General features: G+C 43.7%; 1 protein-coding gene across 2 annotated transcripts; it reads right to left on the bottom strand.

The window, feature by feature from the left end:
• Nucleotides 1-5106: 5106 nt before the first annotated feature.
• Nucleotides 5107-21079, bottom strand: RPL11 (ribosomal protein L11). Of its 2 annotated transcripts, none has more exons than XM_078680805.1 (6): nucleotides 20961-21079; nucleotides 19327-19474; nucleotides 18992-19098; nucleotides 6949-7080; nucleotides 6751-6861; nucleotides 5107-5183 (listed from the first exon to the last, which is right to left on the bottom strand). In XM_078680805.1, the coding sequence occupies exons 1-6, from the start codon at nucleotides 20964-20966 to the stop codon at nucleotides 5154-5156; spliced, it is 534 nt and encodes a 177-aa protein (XP_078536931.1). In that variant the 5' UTR covers nucleotides 20967-21079; the 3' UTR covers nucleotides 5107-5153. The 2 variants fall into 2 exon arrangements, with proteins under 2 accessions (XP_078536931.1, XP_078536930.1); XM_078680804.1 differs by lacking the exon at nucleotides 20961-21079 and adding an exon at nucleotides 20894-20926.
• Nucleotides 21080-22521: the final 1442 nt, after the last annotated feature.

Below are 22521 nucleotides of genomic sequence, written 5' to 3'. Positions count from 1 at the left end.
TGCGGTCCAGTGGCCTCACTAGGAGGGTGGAAAGAATCCAGTCTGGTAGGAAGGTGCACAAAGTTGTTTGCAAGGTTCAGCGCGAATCAGTCTGGGTGGGGGCAGAGGGGAACCGCATTAACAGGTGTCTGGTAAGTGCGGTCTGGGTGTCATGAATTCTAATGCGGCGTCAGGGGAACCAGGGGGCAGCCAGTCAAGATCCTCTCTTTGTCTGGAGTGACGCCGGTTCCGGCTTTCGGGAGTCAATACAGAGGGAGAGGGCGGTGCGTCGGTCAGCCGTGGACTGCCACAATCAGCAGACTTTCATGCATGCTCCTCAACCTCCCCCCTTGACCACTCAAACACAATGGACATCTGGGACATTCTGGACTATACTGCCTCTGACATTCTCTTGCTAAAAGAAACCTGGCTGACCTCAGACTCTGCACCAGATATCGCCACAGCGATCCCAGCAGGACACAGGCTTGCATAGCAATACCAACAGAGCAGAGCCATTGCAATAATATTTAAAGAATCCTTAAACTGCAACACAAAGTAGGCAACTCCCTTCATGGAGCACCTACACTTTAAAATCTCTGCATTCTATACCCAGAGAGGAACTCTGGTCTACCTACTTCGGAGACAACATGCCACTCATCGAAAACCTCTCCAAATGTGTTGCCCCCTCACCTTTGAATTTAAAAACTACACCTGACTAGGAGACTTTAATGCACACCTGAATGACTGGAACACTAACACCACCGTACTCAGAGCCATACAATACGTCAGATCTGCTCAATGACATATCCTCCACCCCTATCTTCACCACATTCAACAGCATTGAAATCACAACCACACCCCTTACCTGGACCAATCACGCCATCATCCAATTCCAAATCAGCATCCCACTCCAAACAAACTCCTCAACTACAAGCCTGGCCAGACACAGCTGGAGCAGCATTTTAGAGTCCAACTGACTCGATACCCTGCGCCACAATCAGCCAAACACTACAACTGACCTCAACATCAAATCTCTCAAAATGGATCACAAACAGCACTGGCTGGCACACCTGAAACCGAACACTGCAAACAAATGGAAAGAAAATGGAGAACTTACCACCTTGAAAACGACAAATACTTAGAAAGCAGCCCTGAGGCATTACAAACAGCAAATCAAGGAAACCAAAAACCCTAGTGGAGCAGACTACAGCAAAGAAATCTTCGCAATCAAAAGATTTCACTTCACCTGCTTCCACAATGATCACCCTCATGCCGGAGCTTAGTTTTGATTTTGTTGCTGAAGAAATTAGTGTCACTAACTTGTAGTCACCTCAAACCTACCACCAACCATACAAATTACCATGACAGACTGCAGAAATAACAGCCAACAGTAACTATCTCATCACACCAGCTCCTACACAAAGCAATCAGGTTTCTGGCCCATCCACATCAGGCTGATCCTAGACTGGAGAGATTGATCCTCAAACTACTCAACCTATCTGCAATGTCAACATGGTCTCATGAAACACCCCGATCAAAAGAGTACATGAAAAGGTCAACCGAGGACACGCCCTCAGCTGGATCTTCCTCACAAAGAACAAAATACATTTTAAAAAGTTTAAAAAAAAGAAACCTGCCACTTGTAATGTCCGAGGCCAGGAACCTCCTATGCGATATTCCTGCAAGGATCATTATTCAACATTTACAGGACCCCGCTGGTCGACTGCCTCATATCACCTCACTCTCCTTATCAGACAAAACACCCGCTGCAAAAAACAATTTCGCTACTTGCATGACCTGGAGTGCAACTGACCTCGGACTGTCCACGGTCTCCACCACCCACACCAGAAACCTACGAATCATCCTGGACAGCAACCTGGTCAAGATAGCTGAAGTAAACTTCACTGGCTCCCCATACACAAATGCACCCAGTTCAAACTCCTGACACCCATACAAAGCACTACACAACACCATCAAGGTGTACATCAACAGCCACATAACCTTCCATCTACCCCCAGGCACTTCCACAAAGCAACTGGAGGTCACACCTTCCCCTACATCTTACCCAAGAATTGAAACGACATACCATATCAGTCTCCTCATTGCTTCTGGGACTACACAAAGATCAAGACCTGGCTCTGAATAACCTCTGAAAGGAGAGCATTGCCTAAACATCCTGTTTAGCTCATAGCTTTGCCATACCAATACTCATAACTAGCTCAGTTCATTTGATTTTTTCTCATTGTGTCAATTCATTAATTTTTCTATTTTTATTAATTCTATTCGGGATATTTTGTTTACTGTTTCAGTACTGCATAAATACTTTACGCATTGTCCCAAGTTAAGCTGGTCTGCTGTGCCCCACAACTTCCATAGAGTTCAGCTGAGGTTACATTAATGACTGAGGGTTCACCCTGACAAAGGATGTGATTACACCCCAAAGTTAAGTTGCCAATCCTCACAGCCTAGTCAGGCGAGGAAAAAACTGAGAAACTCGGGGGGAGAGTTTTAGGTACTTCACAGGGATGGGAAGGTAGCCTGTTCTGCTCAAAACCCGACAGGGAGTTCTGGATAGCATATAGGCACAACGGCCTCTGACTTCGGCAAAACTAGTATGTTTTGAGCAGAACAGGCTACCTTCCCATCCCCGTGAAGTACCTGAAACTCTCCCCCGAGTCTCTCAGTTTTTTCCTCGCCTGACTAGGCTGTGAGGACACAGACTGCAAGTTTACAGTTTGGTCCCTGGGACCGAGGGTTGGGTACACGTTAGTGTGTGTATACCACCCAGGTTCCACGTTTTTTGGTCCTGACAAAAACCTGGCAGATCCCATCACAGGTTGAAACATGTAGACCTTACCACACAATCAGAGATACAGTTGGTCATTAAAACCAACACTAGTGTCTCTTCACTGCTTTTAACACTGTCCATTAACTTCAGAATAAAAATTTCTCATAGAAGATATACTTGAACAGTTTTTAACACCACCCTTTTTTTGCACTACAATCACAAAAACCCGCTCCACTGTAATCTGGTTTCGCTGGCATTCGGCTATCCGAGCGGGACCCCGATGATGAAGCATGTCACCAACCAGGTTGGTGAGTGAGGGGTCTTTTAACAAAAGATAAACCCATTCTTTTGTTATTTCTCCATCTCCCTTCTTCCCATTAGAAACCATGTATTTGGTCCAATGGTGATGCTCTTTTTGTAGTTTATATATACGAAAAATAAATGACACAGGCAACAACAAACCTAATGCGTGGGGAAGTCCTAGCCACAAGGAGAAGTTTGGAGTGCTCACAATAAGCCCTCCCATAGTGCAGCACATGCACGCTGCGCTTGGCTCGACCTAAAAAGGTCTAAAAACAAACATGGAAACTGACACTGAAAGATACTTTGTGTGAGATATGGTCTGCATAAAGAGGCAGAATGCCTTCAATAACCATGTAAGGCAGTCAATGGTTTAAGTGGACTAACCCACTGGCCCATGCTGTATACTAGAGTGGGTCAAATACAAATGTGAATGACAATAGACAAGTAGATAACTAGCTGAAAGCCCTTTTAAAATTGAAAACCACTGCTCAATTAGTGAACTAGCCAGTGACCGAAGTGAGCTTACATATTCAAACATCCCCATTATCTAGTTTGGATTCCTATTCAGAGATTGCAGTCTGTCACGATCATGGATCAATGAGAGTAGGGCATCTTTAAAGAGGGGAGACACTCCATTCAAACGGTGCCCCATATTCCTGTCGAGGGGCAGCATCCCACCACAAAGAAATAGCTACGGAACTTTCTATTTCCTTGGGGTATGGGGCAATCAAACCATACCAGGGAGGGTGCCTGATTGCCTAGGCACCCTCCCCCATAGGAAGATACTTACATCCCAAGGGAGAGGGTCATCCCATGCACAGGGAGGTAAAATGCTGCTCTGGATAGGAGCTCCATGTGTTTGGAATTTGGTCTCCGGTGTGTCCTACCTTTACACTGTTCTTAAAATAGTGGCCTGCCAAGGAAACTTGCCTTAACTTTTTGCATTTTTACATGGAAGAGCGCATATTGTTTTGACAAGAGATGCAGAAGTCAGGTGATGTGAAACACTTTTTGGTAATTTTGGGAAAGGCAGAAGCTCTCTCCGTTAGCATCCTCCGTTTGCACAACCACTTGCATGTAAGCTACGAGAAAATATATGAACCTTTTGCAAGGCCAAAAACAGACTACTGAACAAGAACCAAAACTTTTAAGTGGCCATTTGACTGGTCTTGAAAGGACTGATTTGCCTTTCCAAAGGAGAACTCATCTAAAACTCCACGAAGCTCTACAAACTTCAGAAGAAAGGGGATGTGTTCTGAAAAATGAGCATGTCAAAAAATGTTTAGTTTTTTTTAAATAAAGCACACCGTGAATGTTCTTGCCCTCAAGCTATGCGAGAACATAAAGCAATGTGGAGACGGTCTGGTAACAATTTTATCAGCTAACTATGCATAAAATACCAAGAAACTGCAGAAAAAATAGCAGTATACTCAAGTTTATTTTGAATAAAACAAATAATGGTACTAAAAGTTACAACCACAGACCAACTATCTCTTAATGTGAAAATCAGAGCCGTCAATGGGGGAAAAGCGCGAATTAAGACCGCTTTGGAAAAGTAAAAAGTATTTACACTTAAATGGCCATTTTCTGTAACAAGTTTACTAAAGCTCTTTGCTTGATGCCCAGTACGATTTTATTATTGAAACCCAAGCAGAGTATAGTCTTTTGAAAAACATTTGTGGTATGAAATAGGCAAACATGCTTGCTAAACGAGCTTCACGCATATGGTACTTGATGGCATCCAAAAACAATCACACAACTCAAGAGACAAAGGTATTACAACACGCAGGTTTGGAGCCCCACGATTTCAGATTGAGGGTTTGACCCAGGCTATTCATTACAGTTAGACATTCACGACCACCTTTTATACCAACTCCCAAAAACTACTATACTATGTTCAAAAACAAGGACAACAGGTGTCAACATCCACTCACATCAGCAATCGTGCAACAATTCCTCCCATAACAGTTGCTCACCCCGACCAATAAAGTCGCTTCGACCTGCAGAATAAAAAAGCGAGACAGAAGCAGCAAAAGAAATATTGGCAGAACTTTATTAACAAAAGTGTACATTTGTGAGCGCCTCACTTTCCTGGGAGGATGATTCCGTCGTACTGAAAAAGAGAAAAAAACATTGTCACAGCAGTGAAAACGAAGTCAATGGTCACTTAAATTCAAGCACTGCGAACTCAGCCAATGATAACCAATTAATCAAGATTTGGGGGAAGAAATGTGAAAGCCCTCAAATCTAGGGCAAAAATTGGGAGTAAGGGTTATGAATAAGGGAGCCATCCTCTAATCAAAGATTGTCCTGTGTCCTTGCATAAACGATTTAGGCTCACTGCATTCCCAATTGTTCCTTGCTTCGCTAAATCTCATACTGAAGGAAACTACTCAATCCAAAAAGCTAAGATACGGAACTTGCTCCATGCAAGAATAAACTTTGCAACTATCCTAAATTCCGGGGAGCACCTGCCTCTTAACATAAATGTTAATTTTAAGTTGATAACACCCAAGTCTATTCTCAACTTTTCCTTAGCATCTCATGCTCAGCATCTCGCCTGTATGAGTTACAACGCGTTCTGGAAAGCTCATCCCGCACATCTCATATTTGCCACAATACAATCAATAGCAACCTGCACAATCAAGCAATCTGAAAGGATGAAGCACACAGACATTCATCTGTGTAAAGTGCTTTACAAATTTTACAATACACTATTACACAAATGTGGAGATGTGAGGTGTAGGAAAGATTGTCTACATTTCTATTGACAGTGGAGCCCTCACACACTGATGGTCCAAGGGGAGAGGGCTCTATTAGCAGTAGGCAAGGTACAGCTGAATCGGACACCCCAAGTGTCCCAACTCTAGCCCCATGAGAACAGTTACTGGGATAGGCTTTGGTATTCACTACGAGCAAGACAAATCTGCCTGCTAGAAAACCATGCCAAGAATAGACAAGGACTCTGGGACTCATGTTCACAGAAGCTGGAGGAGAATTTCTTATTCTCCCATGAACCAATCCAATGACTGGTTAGCTTTAGGAAGTTACAAGGAGGCTATTGGAGAAGAGCTATGCAAGATGCTTTAAGCTTTCACTGTACGCAAAGTGCACAAGCTTGTGGGTGCAAGCGTACAGTGACCACCCAACGTGGAAATTGCAGAGTTAAGCGTGGAAGGAATGATGTAAAATAAAACCCACACAGCCTTCAGGCTGCTGTATTACCTGTTCGTACTTGACCCCAAAGCGCTTTCCTGTGGTTTAATAAGATGTTTGCTGGGCATCTTTGCTGGTGTCAACTTTGATTAATTTATGTGAACGGTACATCATGCATGTGCGAACCTTGAAGTGAGTTTTAAACTCGTCAAGACGAACTTGAAGTAGCAATGAAAGACGATGACAAGTGGATATCACGGCCTATGGAAACAACCCCCATGACATTGTTCCCCCTGGGCACTGCAGAATTTACTAGAAATTGTGTCAATTGTCTAACCTGGTAGAGTGACTGAAAAACGTTCTTAAAAAAGTTTACGTTACAATGCAGACCGGGTCAGAAGTAACAGCCACTTCATCAAGCATCAGTGTACCTATTTACAACAGTACCCCTAATTTCTGTTACAGTTAAAGAACCAGTAACTCGTACTAAACAGTTTTGTGGTGTAACCAAATTGCAGGCTCACCTTCTGTTGGAACCAGCGCATGGCTTCCTCCTTGCCAATTCGGTGCTTTGCGCCAATGACTCCAGTCCTACGTTTTTTGTCTGCAATGCTGAAGCCGGGTCTGCCTAGGACCTGCATCGAAGGCAAAATATGATTTTAGTCACAAATCTTTCCAATCTCATAACGGCTAATGATTGTGGTACTGATTTCAACACTCACCACGTAGAAATCCAGGCCATAGATACCGATGCTAGGATCATACTTAATTCCCAGATCAATGTGTTCCTGGATTCCAAAACCAAAGTTGCCGGTGGCTGAGAAATTATTTTTCCTCAACTCGTATTCTCTCACCTGTAACAAGAACACACCTCAGTCACTATCTCGCCTCAGACTGGTCAATGTACATTTTATTTTTCATAAGCAGTACATTTTATTTTTCATAAGCAGCAGCATATATCTAAGATATCTTAAACAAGGACTATGATGGTACAAAGATAGGTAAACAGGATACAATTATGGTTTTTAAATGGCAACTGAAATGGATTAAAGAAGCTCGTCACATGTAGAACACCCACTGCATGGTCACAATTTGCCCTTTCATACAGAACTAATAAGGTAAGAGTTATTCTGCTAGATGTTAGATTGCGAAAGTTTCAAGTAAGGGTGGGTGCCCCAAGCGCTTGCAGTTTTCTACACTGAAGTCAGCTGCCCAACGCCTGGTATGAGTAAATAGTGAACATCTCAGCTTATATATAAAATTGCAATGCACGTTCATGATCAATTTATTGCAGTTATTTAACATGGAGCCCTACTATGGTGCACAACAGTGCTATTGGTTTAGCTCAGTTTTGAGGCCTTCATGCTAAAGTTGCATTGTTGTGGGGAGGAAGAGTTGTCTAATGTGTGCCGTTCAAGAAAACCCACTTTAAGGTGTGCCTGGAATGAGGTTTTCAAATATTCTTTTATAGAGTACCATTGGGAATCTCAGCCCAGTTTAAAGGCTTTTGGACAATCTTTGGGTGTAGGGTGTGCCAATTTGCCCTGCAATGCCAACTCGTGCATTAAATCGGAAAGGGCACGTTTGCACTCTGAGGGACAAGCTTGAAAGTTAGTGGCAGAGTACGAATGATGGGAGCCTTGAAAGTAGAGATCATATATAGTTGTGACAAATGTTGGTTTGAAAATCAAACTCCTGGTAGTGCGCTGCAGTTCTGTGTTTCAAGGTAGCCTAGAAACACTTTAAATGAGATGACAATTCTAATAAGTTGTAGAGGATCTTTTTAACAGAAAAATCACCAAGATTCATGATAAATGTGTTCCAGGGCAGATAACTTCTTTGGGGCAGATTACGATGTCGTTCAGAAAGGCTCCGCATGGGATTCGGAATTGCAGAATCCGTTTCGGAACCCTTTTTTTAACGAATCGGTCACATTTCCCAATGATGGATTACGAGGAGCAGAAACCGTTCGGGCAGTCCAAATAACTGATTCTCTACATGCTTTTGGTTGAAAAGTACAAAGAATTTAAAGTCATGCCGACCTGATGGGTAAAACTAGGACGATGGGTTGGTGTTGTGGATGAGGGAAAGTAAAGGACCACATTGGTATAAGGGTTCAAAATAAAACAGCTATGGATCAACCACGGTTGAACTGCAGCGAAGCAATCAGATGTACGATTGAGATAGGGGGAAGAGGATAGAAAAAGGTCTCTTCAGTCTTCGTGCACCACACCTGGGTGAAGCAGATGGGCTTCTGCTGCACCAGAACCAATCCTAGTGCGAAGGCTTACTGGCCCCCTTTCCCTTGTCGTTTTCACTCCACTTGGAAATCATTGTTGCAACGCACATCTGCTTAAACTGCAGAAGGCAGCTGGCCCTCTTCCACGGCTGGACTCGCCTGGCTTGTTCCTGCTCCTCAACCAGCTGCTGTGCGTAATTTACACAACGCTCAGGGCAGGCGGCTGGCCACAGGTGTGAGAAGTAAGAGTCTACCCCTTTATCGACGCTCACTGTCCTTTGGGCAGCCTCTGAATCCATGCAGGGCCACAGCGGCATATCATCTCTTCCACATGCGGGGGTTAGGGCTGCTGCTGCGAGACTTCTTTCAGGTAGAGAGCCTGTGCCCAGAGAGTGAAAGGAGCAGAAAGTGTTGATAGAGAAACCAAGTTAAAGGAGAGCGATAAAGAAAGCGAAAATAAGACAGACAGGTATAACTTTTTTTAATTGTTTTTTTGTGTTCGTGTTTTGTGGAGTTCACAACACCTTAAAGGGAAGCAATGAGAACAACATGAAATTGAGCACCATGTGTGATGCAACTTAGATGGAAACTAAGAAATACACCCCAGGGGCAGGCAAGCGAGGAGGGAAGACTGGGAACAAAGAGGGAAGGTAGATGGAAATTTAGAACATTCAACTAGAAAATTGTTATGGCAGATGTAGCAGGGTGGTGGTACGTACTCTTGCTTGAGCTGTCAGGTACCTTGCCTGGCATTTGAAATACTAGCTTTCACACCTGACCGCAGTGTGTGATTCTGGGCTAACATTCCCATGCACGGCTACACCTTTAATCTCCCCAGATTGAGAGGTCTTGCAAACAAGTTTACCATAGAGTGTAAAAGAGAGTATTAGCACCTACGTGTAAATATGTTTGCCATTGTGTTATCAGGGAATAATTCTGACACTGATAAACGGGTCTGGCATAGGTAAAATGGACAGACATTAACTGTGCTGTTTTTGATTATACACCGTACTCTGGTATACTTGCTGAGAGCTTGTTTCTTTCTTTTCTGGTTATAATAGCACGGTTTAGATTTTTTTTAATTCAAGCCAAGTATCGGACAAACATCTATTGACGATATTAGCTGCAAGACCACACGAACGGCTGCTTCCCTCTGATTTACTTGGACATCATTTAGTAGTTTTTCAAAGCGCACAGACACTGCCTCACAGCGCCGAGGTACTGCTGTTAGCTTGCAGTGGTTGAGTGTTGGTTTGGCTCTTGGTTCCACGCTAGCAAGTCCCTCGGTCTGGTATGCAAGAGAGCCCTGTGGATAGATTGACTCTTGAAGCAATATGGATACAGCGCCAAAGCAGACGCTACACACGGACCTGCTTCTAGGCGCTGAAGCGGTGTTATCGTGACCCCCCTTGTACTGTTACTTCTCTGTACCAACCATGGGAAGATGAGAGGCTAAGTGGAACAGTCGATTCAGACCCGCGGTATTAAGACTACCCCCCGCGTTATGCTTTTTTGTGTAGTGTCAAACCCAGCGCTCCACATTGGGCACTTTGTACAGGGGCAAATGTTCACCAGGAAGGGGTGGAAGAGACCGGTGACCCCTACATTGTGCATCCGTAGGTTGGTGTCTGTTCTGTGGGTTCAATTGGTGTCTGTGTGTACCATTAATGGCTGCGCTGGTGCATGCAGCCATGAATATTGTATGTCTTCATGAGCAAGCTTCCCATCCTCCCTCGCCACCAAAAAAGGGAAACCAAGCGCATGCTGCGCTGCTTATTAAAAGCATCGATAATTGAAAAATAGAGTTTGCCGAGCTGCGCTTTTCATTGGAGTGAGGCAAGGCGGGGCTTGCAGAATGCCCAACCGATTTCTCTGCTTCTCGGTGCTTTAAAGAAAGTCTTCTTTTGGACAACTCAACACTGTTGGTTTTATCCATCAAAAATGAAAGGACACCTGACTGTCTCAGGTGCGCATCCTAACTTTGCCTAGATTCTTAGCAGCAAGCCCACTGAGCTAATTTGAGCTTATGGCGCTTAACCGCTACCGCGGTTTCCCGCTGTAGGCGGGAATTTCAAAAATGGCTTGATCGTGACAAAGCCAGCTCGTCATCCGCGCACCGCAGGTAACGATGACGAGCTGGCTTTGTCATCAGCATCGAAGGGGTTAAACAAAAAAAAAAACTGTTTAGAAAGAAATCATTTGTGCGTGAAGGATGTCAGTTGGGAACAAGGCAGGTGCGGAGGTGTGCTGAGAGCTAGCAGGCTGCCGGGACAGGACAACAGGACTGAGTGAAAAAAACAGTGCAGACAAAATTATAAAGGAGACAGTGTAACGCCACCAGTACACGATAAGAGTCCAGGTGGGAGGGGCCTAAAGGAGACCGGGCGGTCACCAAAAAGCCTCACTTTCAATTGGAGGCAAGCGCTTTGCATAAAGGACGACGCCAGCCAATGGGATTGATGGGCGTGGCTTCAAGTCCCCTACTGAAATCTTTATCACAAGGAGTCTCGCAGAGCGAGCAGCGCTTGCGCTGCACCACTAGGCGAGACCTAAAAAGGCCTTTTGCACGAGTAAAAAATTCTCATCTGTGATCCGGTAATACCAACATGGTCAATGTATGTTTCACCTGTTGGTGAACACACTACTTTCACTGAAAGCTCCATGAGCAGAAAGTACTGGGGCAACAGTTTACTGAGCTTTAAAAATGAAGTTCAGAATCCCCAATGTAGCGGACTATTTTGTCTGACCAGTCCTGGACTTTTGACCCAAACTACAATATAGAAGCAGCTAACCTGATCAGTGTCCTTCGGAATACCAACCGCAGCTTAAGAAGCTGTCTGTCAAACCAATCCAACAACAATATGCATTTATAAACAAAAGTTATTCCCTGTAGTCCCAAAACTACAGGAGTTCGGAGATGAAGTAATGACAAAACTTGGACATTAGTTCAAACGAAGTACCAATAATGGCGACCAACATTTCATATCACATTGTAACATTCATTATTGTTGAACTAGTTAATGCAACAACCCTCCATCAAGAGCAATGTTGGGGCAAGGGCACGCAAGCACTAATTGAAGCACACTTAATACCGCTCTACAAAAATGAAATTTAGTATTGTCTAAGAATATTCTCATAGACTATAACTTACCAAAAAAAACAGACCCATTTAATCAGTAATGTACAACAGCAATAAAACAAGACAAAAAAATATATATATTAAATTAGGTATTCAGTAACATCAGATTCCAAGTCAGCAAATAGCCCTACCATACAACGAGACAATCAGAAATTCATACATGTTAGTTGATTAGGGGAGAGGAAGTGGCCTAACGGCTAGGGCAGTCGACCTCAAATCTGGGGAACTGGGTACGAGTCTCGGCAAGGACGCTGAACATCCTGCGATTCTGGGCAAATCACTTAATCTCCCCGTGCCCAACAAAAATGAATGCGTCGGCCCCTAGACACTCCAACATCGCCGATCTCATCAAAACACTGGACCTTGATCTAACCATTCTGACTGAAACTTGGTTAACTGAATCTTCTACACCTATCATGGATATTCTAGTTCCACCCAACTACCTCATCATTAGACTTGACAGGTCCAGCAAGACAGGCGGTGGAATCGCATGTATTTATAGGAGCAACCTCTCAATTACTAGAATCACCTCCCCCCCATTGACCTCCTGCGAATACATCTGCCTAGATGTCATCAGCGAGAACAAACCTGTATGCTCTCTACACGTCATCTACCACCCACCTGGAGACAACCTCATCTTCACCCAACAACTCATGGACACAATATCAACCTATTCCGAACGGCAAAACACTCAAATTTTCCTTGGTGACTTCAATCTCCATTGGAACGATCACAATGACGCGGTGGTAAATAGTCTCAAAAACTACCTCAATGCTCTTGACCTCACCCAAATTTGCAACAGCCCGACCCACGATAAAGGCTCTATCCTCGACCTTATCTCCAAAGAGAACTCTACCCAACTCGAGTCAATCCAACCCTGTGACTGGTCGGATTATCACATGCTTCATCAATAAAAAAGTTAAACTTAACCCGGTTCAAGCCACTAAACCCAAGGTCTGGAAAAGGGACCTGAAGAATCTTAACCCAAATTCTTTACCTTCCCACAGTAGCAATCTCCTCCTTCCCCCTACCGGCGCTCTTGACGTTCAATCTTTGACCGACCACTACCTCAACGCTATGACCTCAATAATCAATGAGGCCGCCCCCTTGCAATTGAAAAGAGTCTCCACTAAGAACTCCAACCCATGGTACGATGGTAGACTTAATGAAGACAGACGAGCCATGCGAATGGCAGAGCGCACCTGGAGATCAGCCCCTTCGGCACTGCACCTTAAAACTCTGAAGAAAAAGAGAAACGCCTACTTCAGGAAAATCAAGCGCACTAAATCAGATTTCTTTAGCCTTCAGCTCGATCAAGCAAAAAAACGGCCTAGAAAACTATTTGAACTAATCAAAACAATCCAAGGAACAACCCCAACATTCACATAGCACAATAGGTGATATATCATCATGTGAAGAATTCTCTGCTTTCTTCAATCTAAAGACTGATAACATAAGGAGTGATCTGTGCAATGACGTAATCCTTTACTCCAACCCCCACAGCATAGCACCCACTGAACCAAAAAACAATGCATGGTCATACTTTGACACCTACTCAGAAGAAACAATTGCCAAACTGCTCAGCACATTGAAACCCTCTAATCACCTCACAGACCCTCTTCCTGCCAACGCTGTAAAAGACTTCATTCCATTACTCCTCCCACTCTGGACCAAAATTATTAACAGTTCACTTCAACAAGGACTTATCCCCGATTCACTCAAAATTGGACAAGTTACACCTATACTCAAGAAACCAACAGCGGACCATACTGACCTAAACAATTACCGTCCTATTACCAATATTCCCACACTTGCAAAACTGTTGGAAAAATGCGTACAACTTCAATTGACAAAACACATTGATCAGTTGGACCTCCTCAACCCTCAATCTGGCTTCCGAGCAGGGCACAGTACTGAAACTGCTATGACACAATCGATGACGCACTCCAAATCCTAGACCAAAACGATACCTGCCTCCTCATCCTTCTTGATCTCTCCTCAGCATTTGACACTGTCAAACACGAGAACTTACTCGAGCTGTTAAACACCAGAATGGGTCTATCTGGGACTGTTCTCAAATGGTTCACCTCCTTTCTGCATAACAGGGCTCAGAAATTCAAGAGCAACTACTTGATGTCCCCACCATTGCCTGTAACTTAAGGCGTCCCACAAGGATCTTCTTTATCCCCAACATTGTTCAATCTGGCCATGGATCCTCTCACCACCTTGTTACAAGCATCTAATGTACAGTTTCACATGTACGCCGACGACACCCAACTATATCTCAAATTACAATCTCCCAACAACATCAAACATCTGAACTCAACGCTCAGAAACACCCAATCATGGCTTACCGATAATCACCTCAAACTCAATGCTCTGAAAACGGAGTTCCTTCTGATCTCACCTCCAGCGAAAATCTCCACCACTCAAACTTGGCTTAAGCACCTAAGTGCACTCAATGTCCAACCTACCATCGTAGACTCCGCAAAATCCTTAGGTATTACACTTAACACCAATCTCAACATGCAGCAGCACATGAGCAAGGCAACTAAGGGAGCTAATTACCAAATCAATACCCTGAGGAAACTTAAACCCTTCCTCCCTGCCAAGGACTTCCAAAATGCAGTAAAAGCCCTAGTCATTCCTCGCTTAGACTACGGTAGCGTCGACCTTTGCGGACTCCCTCTTCTACAACTGCACCCCTGAGAGCCTCTTTGAAAGCTGCAGCAAGACTCATCACTGGATCAAAAAAACTCGCATATTTCCCCTGACTTAAAATCCCTTAACTGGTTGCCTTTTGAAGCCAGAATACATTTGAAAATTGCCTGCATGACGCACAGAGCTGTACACCACAACTCCCCAGACTACCTCACTCAGAAACTGACAATATCTGGCGACTCAAGAACCACTAGAAGCACAAAGAATCTTCTCCTGAAACCTCGTAGATTCCGGAAGGAAAAAACATAAGCGCTTTTTCAGGAATGGCACCCAGGATCTGGAACTCACTCCCTCCTGAAACCAGACTTATCTCCTCCTCTGCATTCTTTAAAAAAGAAGTAAAAGCTATCCTCATGACTAAATTCACCTGAACTTGTACTTTGGATCCATTTTAGATTCTACACCTATCTGCACTATTGTTTGTCTGATTGTCGATATGTATCACTGGTTAGTCAATTATTATGCTCCCCATGTACCTACCCTATTTTGCTTTTCATTTTTTTACCTACAACTATTCTTTGCTCAAAAGTTTGATCACTCCCATGTTTCCTGTTTCCTTACCCCTTGTATCTGTAAAGCGCTGTGATACTGCAAAGATCTTGTTCGCGCTATATAAAACTTTCAAATTAAATAAAATAAATCAATGTAATGCAACTGGTGCTCATGTAAAGCGCTCCGATACCAGATTCGGGTCAAGTTCGAGCTATATAAAATTGTAAAAAAAGAACGAAGACGCTGGAATTTGCAATTCTCTCCCTAGACTTCTAGCGCTCCATTTTTCATCCCACCAGGTCTAGGTTGGCCATGATGATGTGGTGGCATCACCCTTATTCCCCAGAGTCAGCTAGCATGTTGGGAATGAAGTAGATGGGGTTCTGAGAAGTTACTTTTCAATCCATGGTGTTTCAGCCTCAACTGTGGCCTGCCCTTGGAGGGCGTCTCTTCCTTGGTCGAGACTGTTTGGCAACATGAGGAGTTATATATTCCTCTTTCGTGAGGGAATCAATGCATTATGAAGGAACAGGAAACCAAGGTCTTCTCCCTCCTCCCCCATTGCTTCTCTAGGTGCACTCTGTAGGTGTCTGTAGCCCTCGAGGAGCACATTATATAGAGGTCATCTAGTGGGGAGGGCCTAGAGAGGTTAGTGTAGACTCCATCCTTGGGCGATTCAGTGTCAATGTCTTGCCACATCTCTCCCTGCTGTCCGGATACACAAAAGGGGTTGTGTACTCATCCACATATTTGAAAAAATCTTGTTCATCGCAGGGTCCCAGCAAACTGGTTTTAATGTCAGTTCCTCGCTTTCTTCCAGCTTCGGATTTGGTATGTGCGAAATCCCTTCAGGGACTAAAGTCCTTCCTCTGCAGGGCAGCTGCCATTTCGGCCGCAAACCTGCGCTTCATCCATTCTATTGCAAGCATCTGTTCAGCTCCTTGACTTTTTTCCTCTTTTTAAATCACTTTCGTGCTCCTGTCGGTGCTAAAGGATGTTCAGAAGATTTGCCTGCATATGTCCTTGTAGTTGGACACGCGCTGGCAGTCTTCCGAGGGCTTACAGTCCAAGACTTTTGGCAGTTTGGTTACCTTTTGGCACTTCTCGTGTCCTGCAGTCTTAGGACAGCGCCCAAACCCTCTTTGACAACAGAACCTTCTCCCTGTGCCAGTTCTGTCTTCGACTCTTCCCTTTTCTTTGTTGCTGGACAGGACCACCTCCTTCAGGGAGGGCTGCTGCATCTGGGAGTCAGCCATGGCGAGGTGTGCCCAACTTTGACGCTGCCATTTCTCCAGCACCATGGGCTGAAATTCTGCACAGGCCTTGCAACTCTGTACTATGGTCCTTCAGAGGGCACAATGTATGGCTTGCATTTCTTTCTGAACAAACGTGGTGAAAGTTGATGCAGAAATTAAATGTAGTGTTCCCCATCTACCTTTGCTGCCGCACCTATCTGAATTCTATGGCTAAGTGTTCCCAACCAGACAAGTCTTCAGTCAGCATAGATAAAAGCCATTTCTTCAGCTTCTCTGCAGGTGTGGCCTTCTGTGTTAGATGGTGCTCATCATTCAATTCTATGGAGTTTCTCTATGATCTTTCAGAGCTCATCTGCCTTGTCTCCAGACTTGAGAGCAGAGAAAAGAATCCAATGATGGCAATCGCACATTAACTTCAAGGGCACACTGTCTGACGTCCCAGATGGGTTAGGCTAATGGACAAACTACAAAACGGTGGTCAATGACAATGTCCACAAAAATAGCACCCAAGAAACAAGATCGTTCCAGGCCCAACCACTACATTGCAGAATAGTGCACAGCATGGGAATCCAGAAAATTACTCGTGCTGAAAACCCCCAATATAAAATACTTGGAGAATTCAGTCTTGAAGTGTTCCACAGATAAGAATATTTAGTCAGTCAATCTGCCACTTTTAATGGCAGTGTTTAAAGGCTAGGCACATAGGGCTATCCTCTAGAAACCAATCATTTCAATAAGGCCAGATTGCGTTGAGTTAAGACAAGAAGAATCTATTTGGCAATTGTGTTAATGAACAGGTGATGTATTAGTCTCCGGTATCTCTGATGAGAACTGATTCAACCACCAATCTATACGGTTTAGGAGACACTGAAGATTGAAATCTCTCGCATTAAAAACAATGCTGCAAGGCACTCAAGCCTAAATTTACACAAATTGTTTTTTTTTTAAATTCGTCTTAAGAATGATTAAGGAGGGGCATAAATATTCACATACCATTGAACTGCATAAAATCAAGGCTGAATAGACACGATAAACAAAACTGTTAACATTCAATTTTTTAGATGTATGCTGGCTCTATGACTAATTTAACAACATGTTAAAAAGGCTGGCTTCAATCACGTTCAAGTCTTACAAAAGATAATGACTGAATGGTGGATTGAAGTTTCCATGGGTTTGGATTTCTCGTCTGCCTTCAATTTTGAAAAATTGACATTGGTTGCCGCCTCACTGACGCAACTACCGTTTTTGCTGCTTAACTTGTGCCCTTCTATTTCGGTCACCAGAGATACAACTCCTTGTTGCAAAAAAAAAAAAAAAAAAAAACACTAAGGAGAGTTAATGAATTACAGGGTGGAAAACAAAAGAACCCTTCACTTAAGTATAGTGGTATTCTTAAAAACAAACCCTAGCTTCCTACCAAAGGCGGTTTTCCATTTCACGAAAAGCAGCCCATTGAGTTGCTCATTTTCTTTCCTCTACCTCCAACAATGGCTGAAAGGTCTTTTACACATTAAATGTTAAGACAGCACAAAATAGACGGGCCATCATCATCATCTGCAATACAAAGCAGCTATTTGTTGAATGTGAAAACTGTTACAAGTGAAATCCTAGGCAGGAGGCAGATTATAAATAGCTTAAATAAGTTATTTATTTAAATATAAATATTCCCTGGCCAGCCAATCCGCAACTGCCAGGGTGTAGAACTATGAACAATAACCTGGAATGTGGAACGCACTAGGCACAGTGCTCCACACTCCATAATTAACAGACAACATTAGAAGATTATAACAAATACCCACATAAGGAAACTCCATTCAAAAGGCTGGAAAAAGCACACAAAAATCGTTAAATGCATACAATACATACTATGCTAACGCTAAGCACACTGGGAAGAAGGGGCAACTAAGGCCTTTTTACGAAATGCATAGCATAAATCTGTAAAGCTGCTAAACGGACGACAACAAATCCCATCACTGAACATTATGTGAATACACCAGGCAGGCAGAAAGGTTTGGTTAATCAAACTATCCGTAAAACCTTACTCCATATCAACGGCTCAGTTGGACAATACATCTTTAAGGACTAAGCAGAGAATGTAACTACAACAGCACAAACTATACACTCAAATGTTACTTACCCTGTGGCCATCTGTGTTTAACTTGCTATGGCTTCTCAAAGCTTAGGTTACCCACAATTTATAACAGAAACTGCAGAAGGCATTCCCCTAGAGAATGGGAAGCTACAGATGTGTAAATAGTAATTGCTTGGACTGTCAGAAGGTCTACGGTTTGTGAATGAATAAGCTTCAGCTGACGGTCTGCTAAAGGATATGTCCAGGCATGTTTGCTGCAATGCCTCTGGGGCATAAGAAAAAGGCCTTTAGAGTCGGACCCAAATTCACGTGGTTAACAGACGTTTAACTAAAGGAGGTTTAAAGATCAGATGCAGATCTGAACAGGAAGGTGGCGCTGAAGTAGCGAAAACTCCGATTTTCTCCCTTAGTGTTTAAAGTAAAGGGAAATTGGCATTCTGAATAGGCCGTTCCCCTACAGTGACTTATTTGGCCTCTAACGCATCCATCAATTATTTTATCACCAAGGTAGGTGGCGTTTCAATCAGTCTCATAAGTATTACATGCTCTATTAAGACATTACTCTGAGCGACAATCTGGTTTGCTTTGCAGCAAATAGCGGTCCCATGAGGTGAAATAAATTACATTCAACATCTTCAGGTAGGTTTAGAGGCCCATGCACGGACTGAATTGGTCACTTTAAGAGACTATGCAGGGAGGTGATTTGAAAGCAACACTACAGGCAATATCTATGTGGCGATGGGATGGTTATAGACAACTAGGAGCGAGGAGAAATAATCCAAAATATTCATGGATGTCACCATCTCCCCTAGCTACAAGATCTCACCTTAAGGCCTTTCTCCAAAATTTCTTCAGCCTTGGCCCCGCGGACTGTGCAATGCACTGCAATCTTTTCATTTCTACGGATGCCGAAGGATCTCACTGTATAACGGGCTGAAGAAAAAAAAACATGACTATTAGAATGGAATAAATGCAGCAGCCATGAGAGGCGGACAGTTAACAGAAACGAGTCATAAGCGACACAATACCTCTCCTTCACACATGGCAAGTATAGCGCACCCTCAAATTCCTCACTTTCACAATTGCCTCTCGTTTTCTTATAAAAACCCAAACCACCTTTCCCAGCACACACCATACTTTCCTCTGAGGACCTCCACTAACCTTTGGAGAATACTGGTGTCTGGCCGGTGAGTTGTTCAAGCACCTTGGCTGCACGGGTCAGTCTGTCACCGCTTTCACCTACACAGATGTTGAGGCAGAGTTTGCGAATACGCAGTTCCCTCATGGGGTTCTCCTTTTCACCTTTATCCTGTAGGCAGAAAAATTATTGGCATCAATTCACACGTTAAAGTCCAAACATACTCACAAGAAAACAGGTCAACGTCATTTATTTCCCTCCCATACAAGAGATCTCATTTCACACCTACCACTATACTCTGAAAGAACTCAAACCAAGGAATCTTCAAATTACACGTTTCGCAAGCATATAAAAGAAAAAGACTGGCTCACCAGTCATTTTCACAAATGTGTATATAATCATGTGACCTAATCTCAAGCCACCTGCCAGTCCTAGAAGCAGACCTCCATCTCCAGATGTTATGAACCTTAGACACCGAAAGATACATTTAACACAAATCATTCTTAAAATTGTCAAACCGTGACCACTCTATTCACTAACCTCGCCTAACCTGTCTGCAAGACCTTTATATGCTTCCATTCCACTTACCAAATGCCTCCGAACTGCATATCCTGATCGCTCTGCCCAATTAATCAGTCTCGCCCCGGACACTACTCCCCCACCTACCAGCGATAGGCCAACTGCAAGCTCATCATAAAAAAACAAAAAAACACAACTTGCACAAACTTACCTCCGGAGAGCTAAAAGCAAAGCTCTACGCATACACTACAAGTTTGTGAACATACAGAAGTATGAACCCAACCCACCGGGCCAGGCATATTCTCTTCTTCAGAACTATTTCAGACGGTTACCTTCTTCAGTCACTGCCACCTGCATTGGCAAACCAATCAACCAATCACACACACGATACTAAGGCGCTAGCTAATGGTGAGCTGTTGTTGCCTACTCTACGACGGTCCGACGTTTCTGTCTCATCTGCGCTTAGAGGAGAATACGAAATACAGTTGAAGAATAAAAGTCCCTTCCTTCCCTCCCCCTATCAATCTTCTGAGAAAACTCAAGTCACATTAGCAAACTAACTACATGCCACGTTTTTCTTGGGAAGAACCCAGAGAAAAATCAACACAGATCGCATTTTAATGCGAGGACCAGTAACGTCACACTTCGCCCTCTTTAAAACCTAAACTAGATAGGCTCAGCACACGCGTAATACAGCGGCGGACTTTAACTTTTTATTACACAACGCGGGGTTCATAGGCGCAAAAAATTGCAGCTTCTTGGACACACGACTCGTTACTCATGAATTACACACAGTAGGGTTCGCTGCTCTTCGATTCCCTCGAACAGGGATAGAAACGGGGAAGCGCACCGAACCTCTATTCAAAAGAGGGGAGGCACGTCGCAATGCTGGCTGTCATGCAACGCCCAGACCCACAGAATCTTTGGGAACCCAATAATCAGATTCTATACGTGGATCGGAGTAAGATGGGGATACATGTACAGGGTAAAGCCTTCATCATACAACCTGCATCAGAAAGATACAGGGTCAGGGGAAACACTCAAATTTGCCTAAGTGCAGAGGAGGCGTACAGCCAACAGGATGGACATGGATTAAGTAACGCGACGACTCCTCCGTCCCACAGCACCATGTACTCACCGCCATGATGGGAGACTGGAAGAGATCGCGAGATTTCCGGCTAAGCCTTTTATATGGCACGAGACCTCAGCTTCAAAATAATGTACGTCACGTTGAAATGCGGAAATGAGAGGAGTAGAGACGCAAATGTAGCAGTACAGCTTCGACTTCCAACCGGGTGCTCAAAGGAAACAGAGAGCGGACTAAAGAAACAATTTGAGAGATATAAAAAAAGGACACTAGTAAATTGCACTTTTGTACCCAAACGTGGCGGCCATCTTCGCGCAGTTTAGTGTTTTTCTGAGACCGTTTCCGAAGGTGAACCCCTCCCCACCCCCCAAAAAAAGACTTTGAAATACATTGTTTTGTCTCTGATATGAGTATGAGTTTCGGCATAAAGAATAACAATATCAACACTTGATCGAACGCTTATCGCAGCCTTTATAGTGGCAGATTAGTTACTTACCATGTTCATCTAAAATTTCCATTTTCAGGGTTGGAGGCTCAGATTATGCTTCTCTTGACTGCAAAATAAAGAGCAGCCAATGAACACTGTATATTTGAAACTACATTACTAGAACACTGTCCCAAATCAAGGGCACCAAAAACATATTCTATTGCATACATGCCAACATTTTAGGACAGGGACGAGGGAGATTTTAAAATTTGCTAACATTCGTGCCAAGAATTTTAAATTCTATTAAGGACACGAGGCGAGGATTATGCTTTTCTCAATTTCTTTACTGGAGACAGCAGCCAATGAAAACACAGTAAAGAAAACTAAAAACTACACTTCCCATGAACACATAGTAACCATAGAGTACATAGAAGGTATAAATATAGACGTAGAGGTTCCAACTTCCTCTTTCTTTGTCCAGAACCAAGAGAACATTAGAAAGTCAAAATCCATTAAGAACGGCCAAAGGAAAAATCGTCATCCATATGAAGGGACGAAGGCACCTCCCAAATCCATAGGAACAGAAGAAGACCCACGAAGAGCAGGAACTCACAGCATATCTCATTTAAGGTCGGAGCCTGGAGGAAATAAAAACAGAGCCGTAAAGGCCATTCCAAAGGATAGGTACAAAAATTCACAATAGGGCGGGAAAAGAGTCATATAATAAAGAACATTACAGTATAGCAACATGCATACTTAATCCAATGCAAAAAAATGTGAATACGGGTGGGATAATCCTCGCCTCCTGTCCTTAATAGAATTGAAAATTCTTGGCACGAATGTTAGCAAATTTTAAATTCTATGTCAGGACGGAGGCTCCGATTATGCTTGTTTAAAGCTGTCCACCACAACAGAGGCAAAGCGAAACAAAAGGGGGATGATGGACGGAGCGTTTGAGCAAATCACACACTCACCCCCAGTCAACTGATCTGGGTTTAATCCATCACCATTCTTTAGCCCACTCAGCCACCCCATTTCAGACATGGCTATATGCAAATCAGTCTGACCCTGTGCCTCATGGGAACAGTCCAGCCCGAACTGCCAAGCCATGTCTTCCATGGACCGGAAACAAGCATCCTGGGACCGGTTTCGGATTCATAATCCTCATCAGCCAGGCTATCTTGA

This window comes from Lissotriton helveticus, chromosome 3_1 (genome assembly GCF_964261635.1).
Source record: "Lissotriton helveticus chromosome 3_1, aLisHel1.1, whole genome shotgun sequence".
Lineage (NCBI taxonomy): Eukaryota > Metazoa > Chordata > Amphibia > Caudata > Salamandridae > Lissotriton > Lissotriton helveticus.
The sequence above is the reverse complement of the archived record's forward strand: the minus strand, read 5'-3'. Positions and strand labels throughout refer to the sequence as shown.

Coding starts and splice junctions, on each gene's coding strand:
- RPL11 (XM_078680804.1), bottom strand. Junction 6,862..6,948: donor ATGGCCTGGATTTCTACGTG/GTGAGTGTTGAA, acceptor CCTTCGATGCAG/GTCCTAGGCAGACCCGGCTT. Junction 5,184..6,750: donor TGCGCTGGTTCCAACAGAAG/GTGAGCCTGCAA, acceptor TCTCTTTTTCAG/TACGACGGAATCATCCTCCC.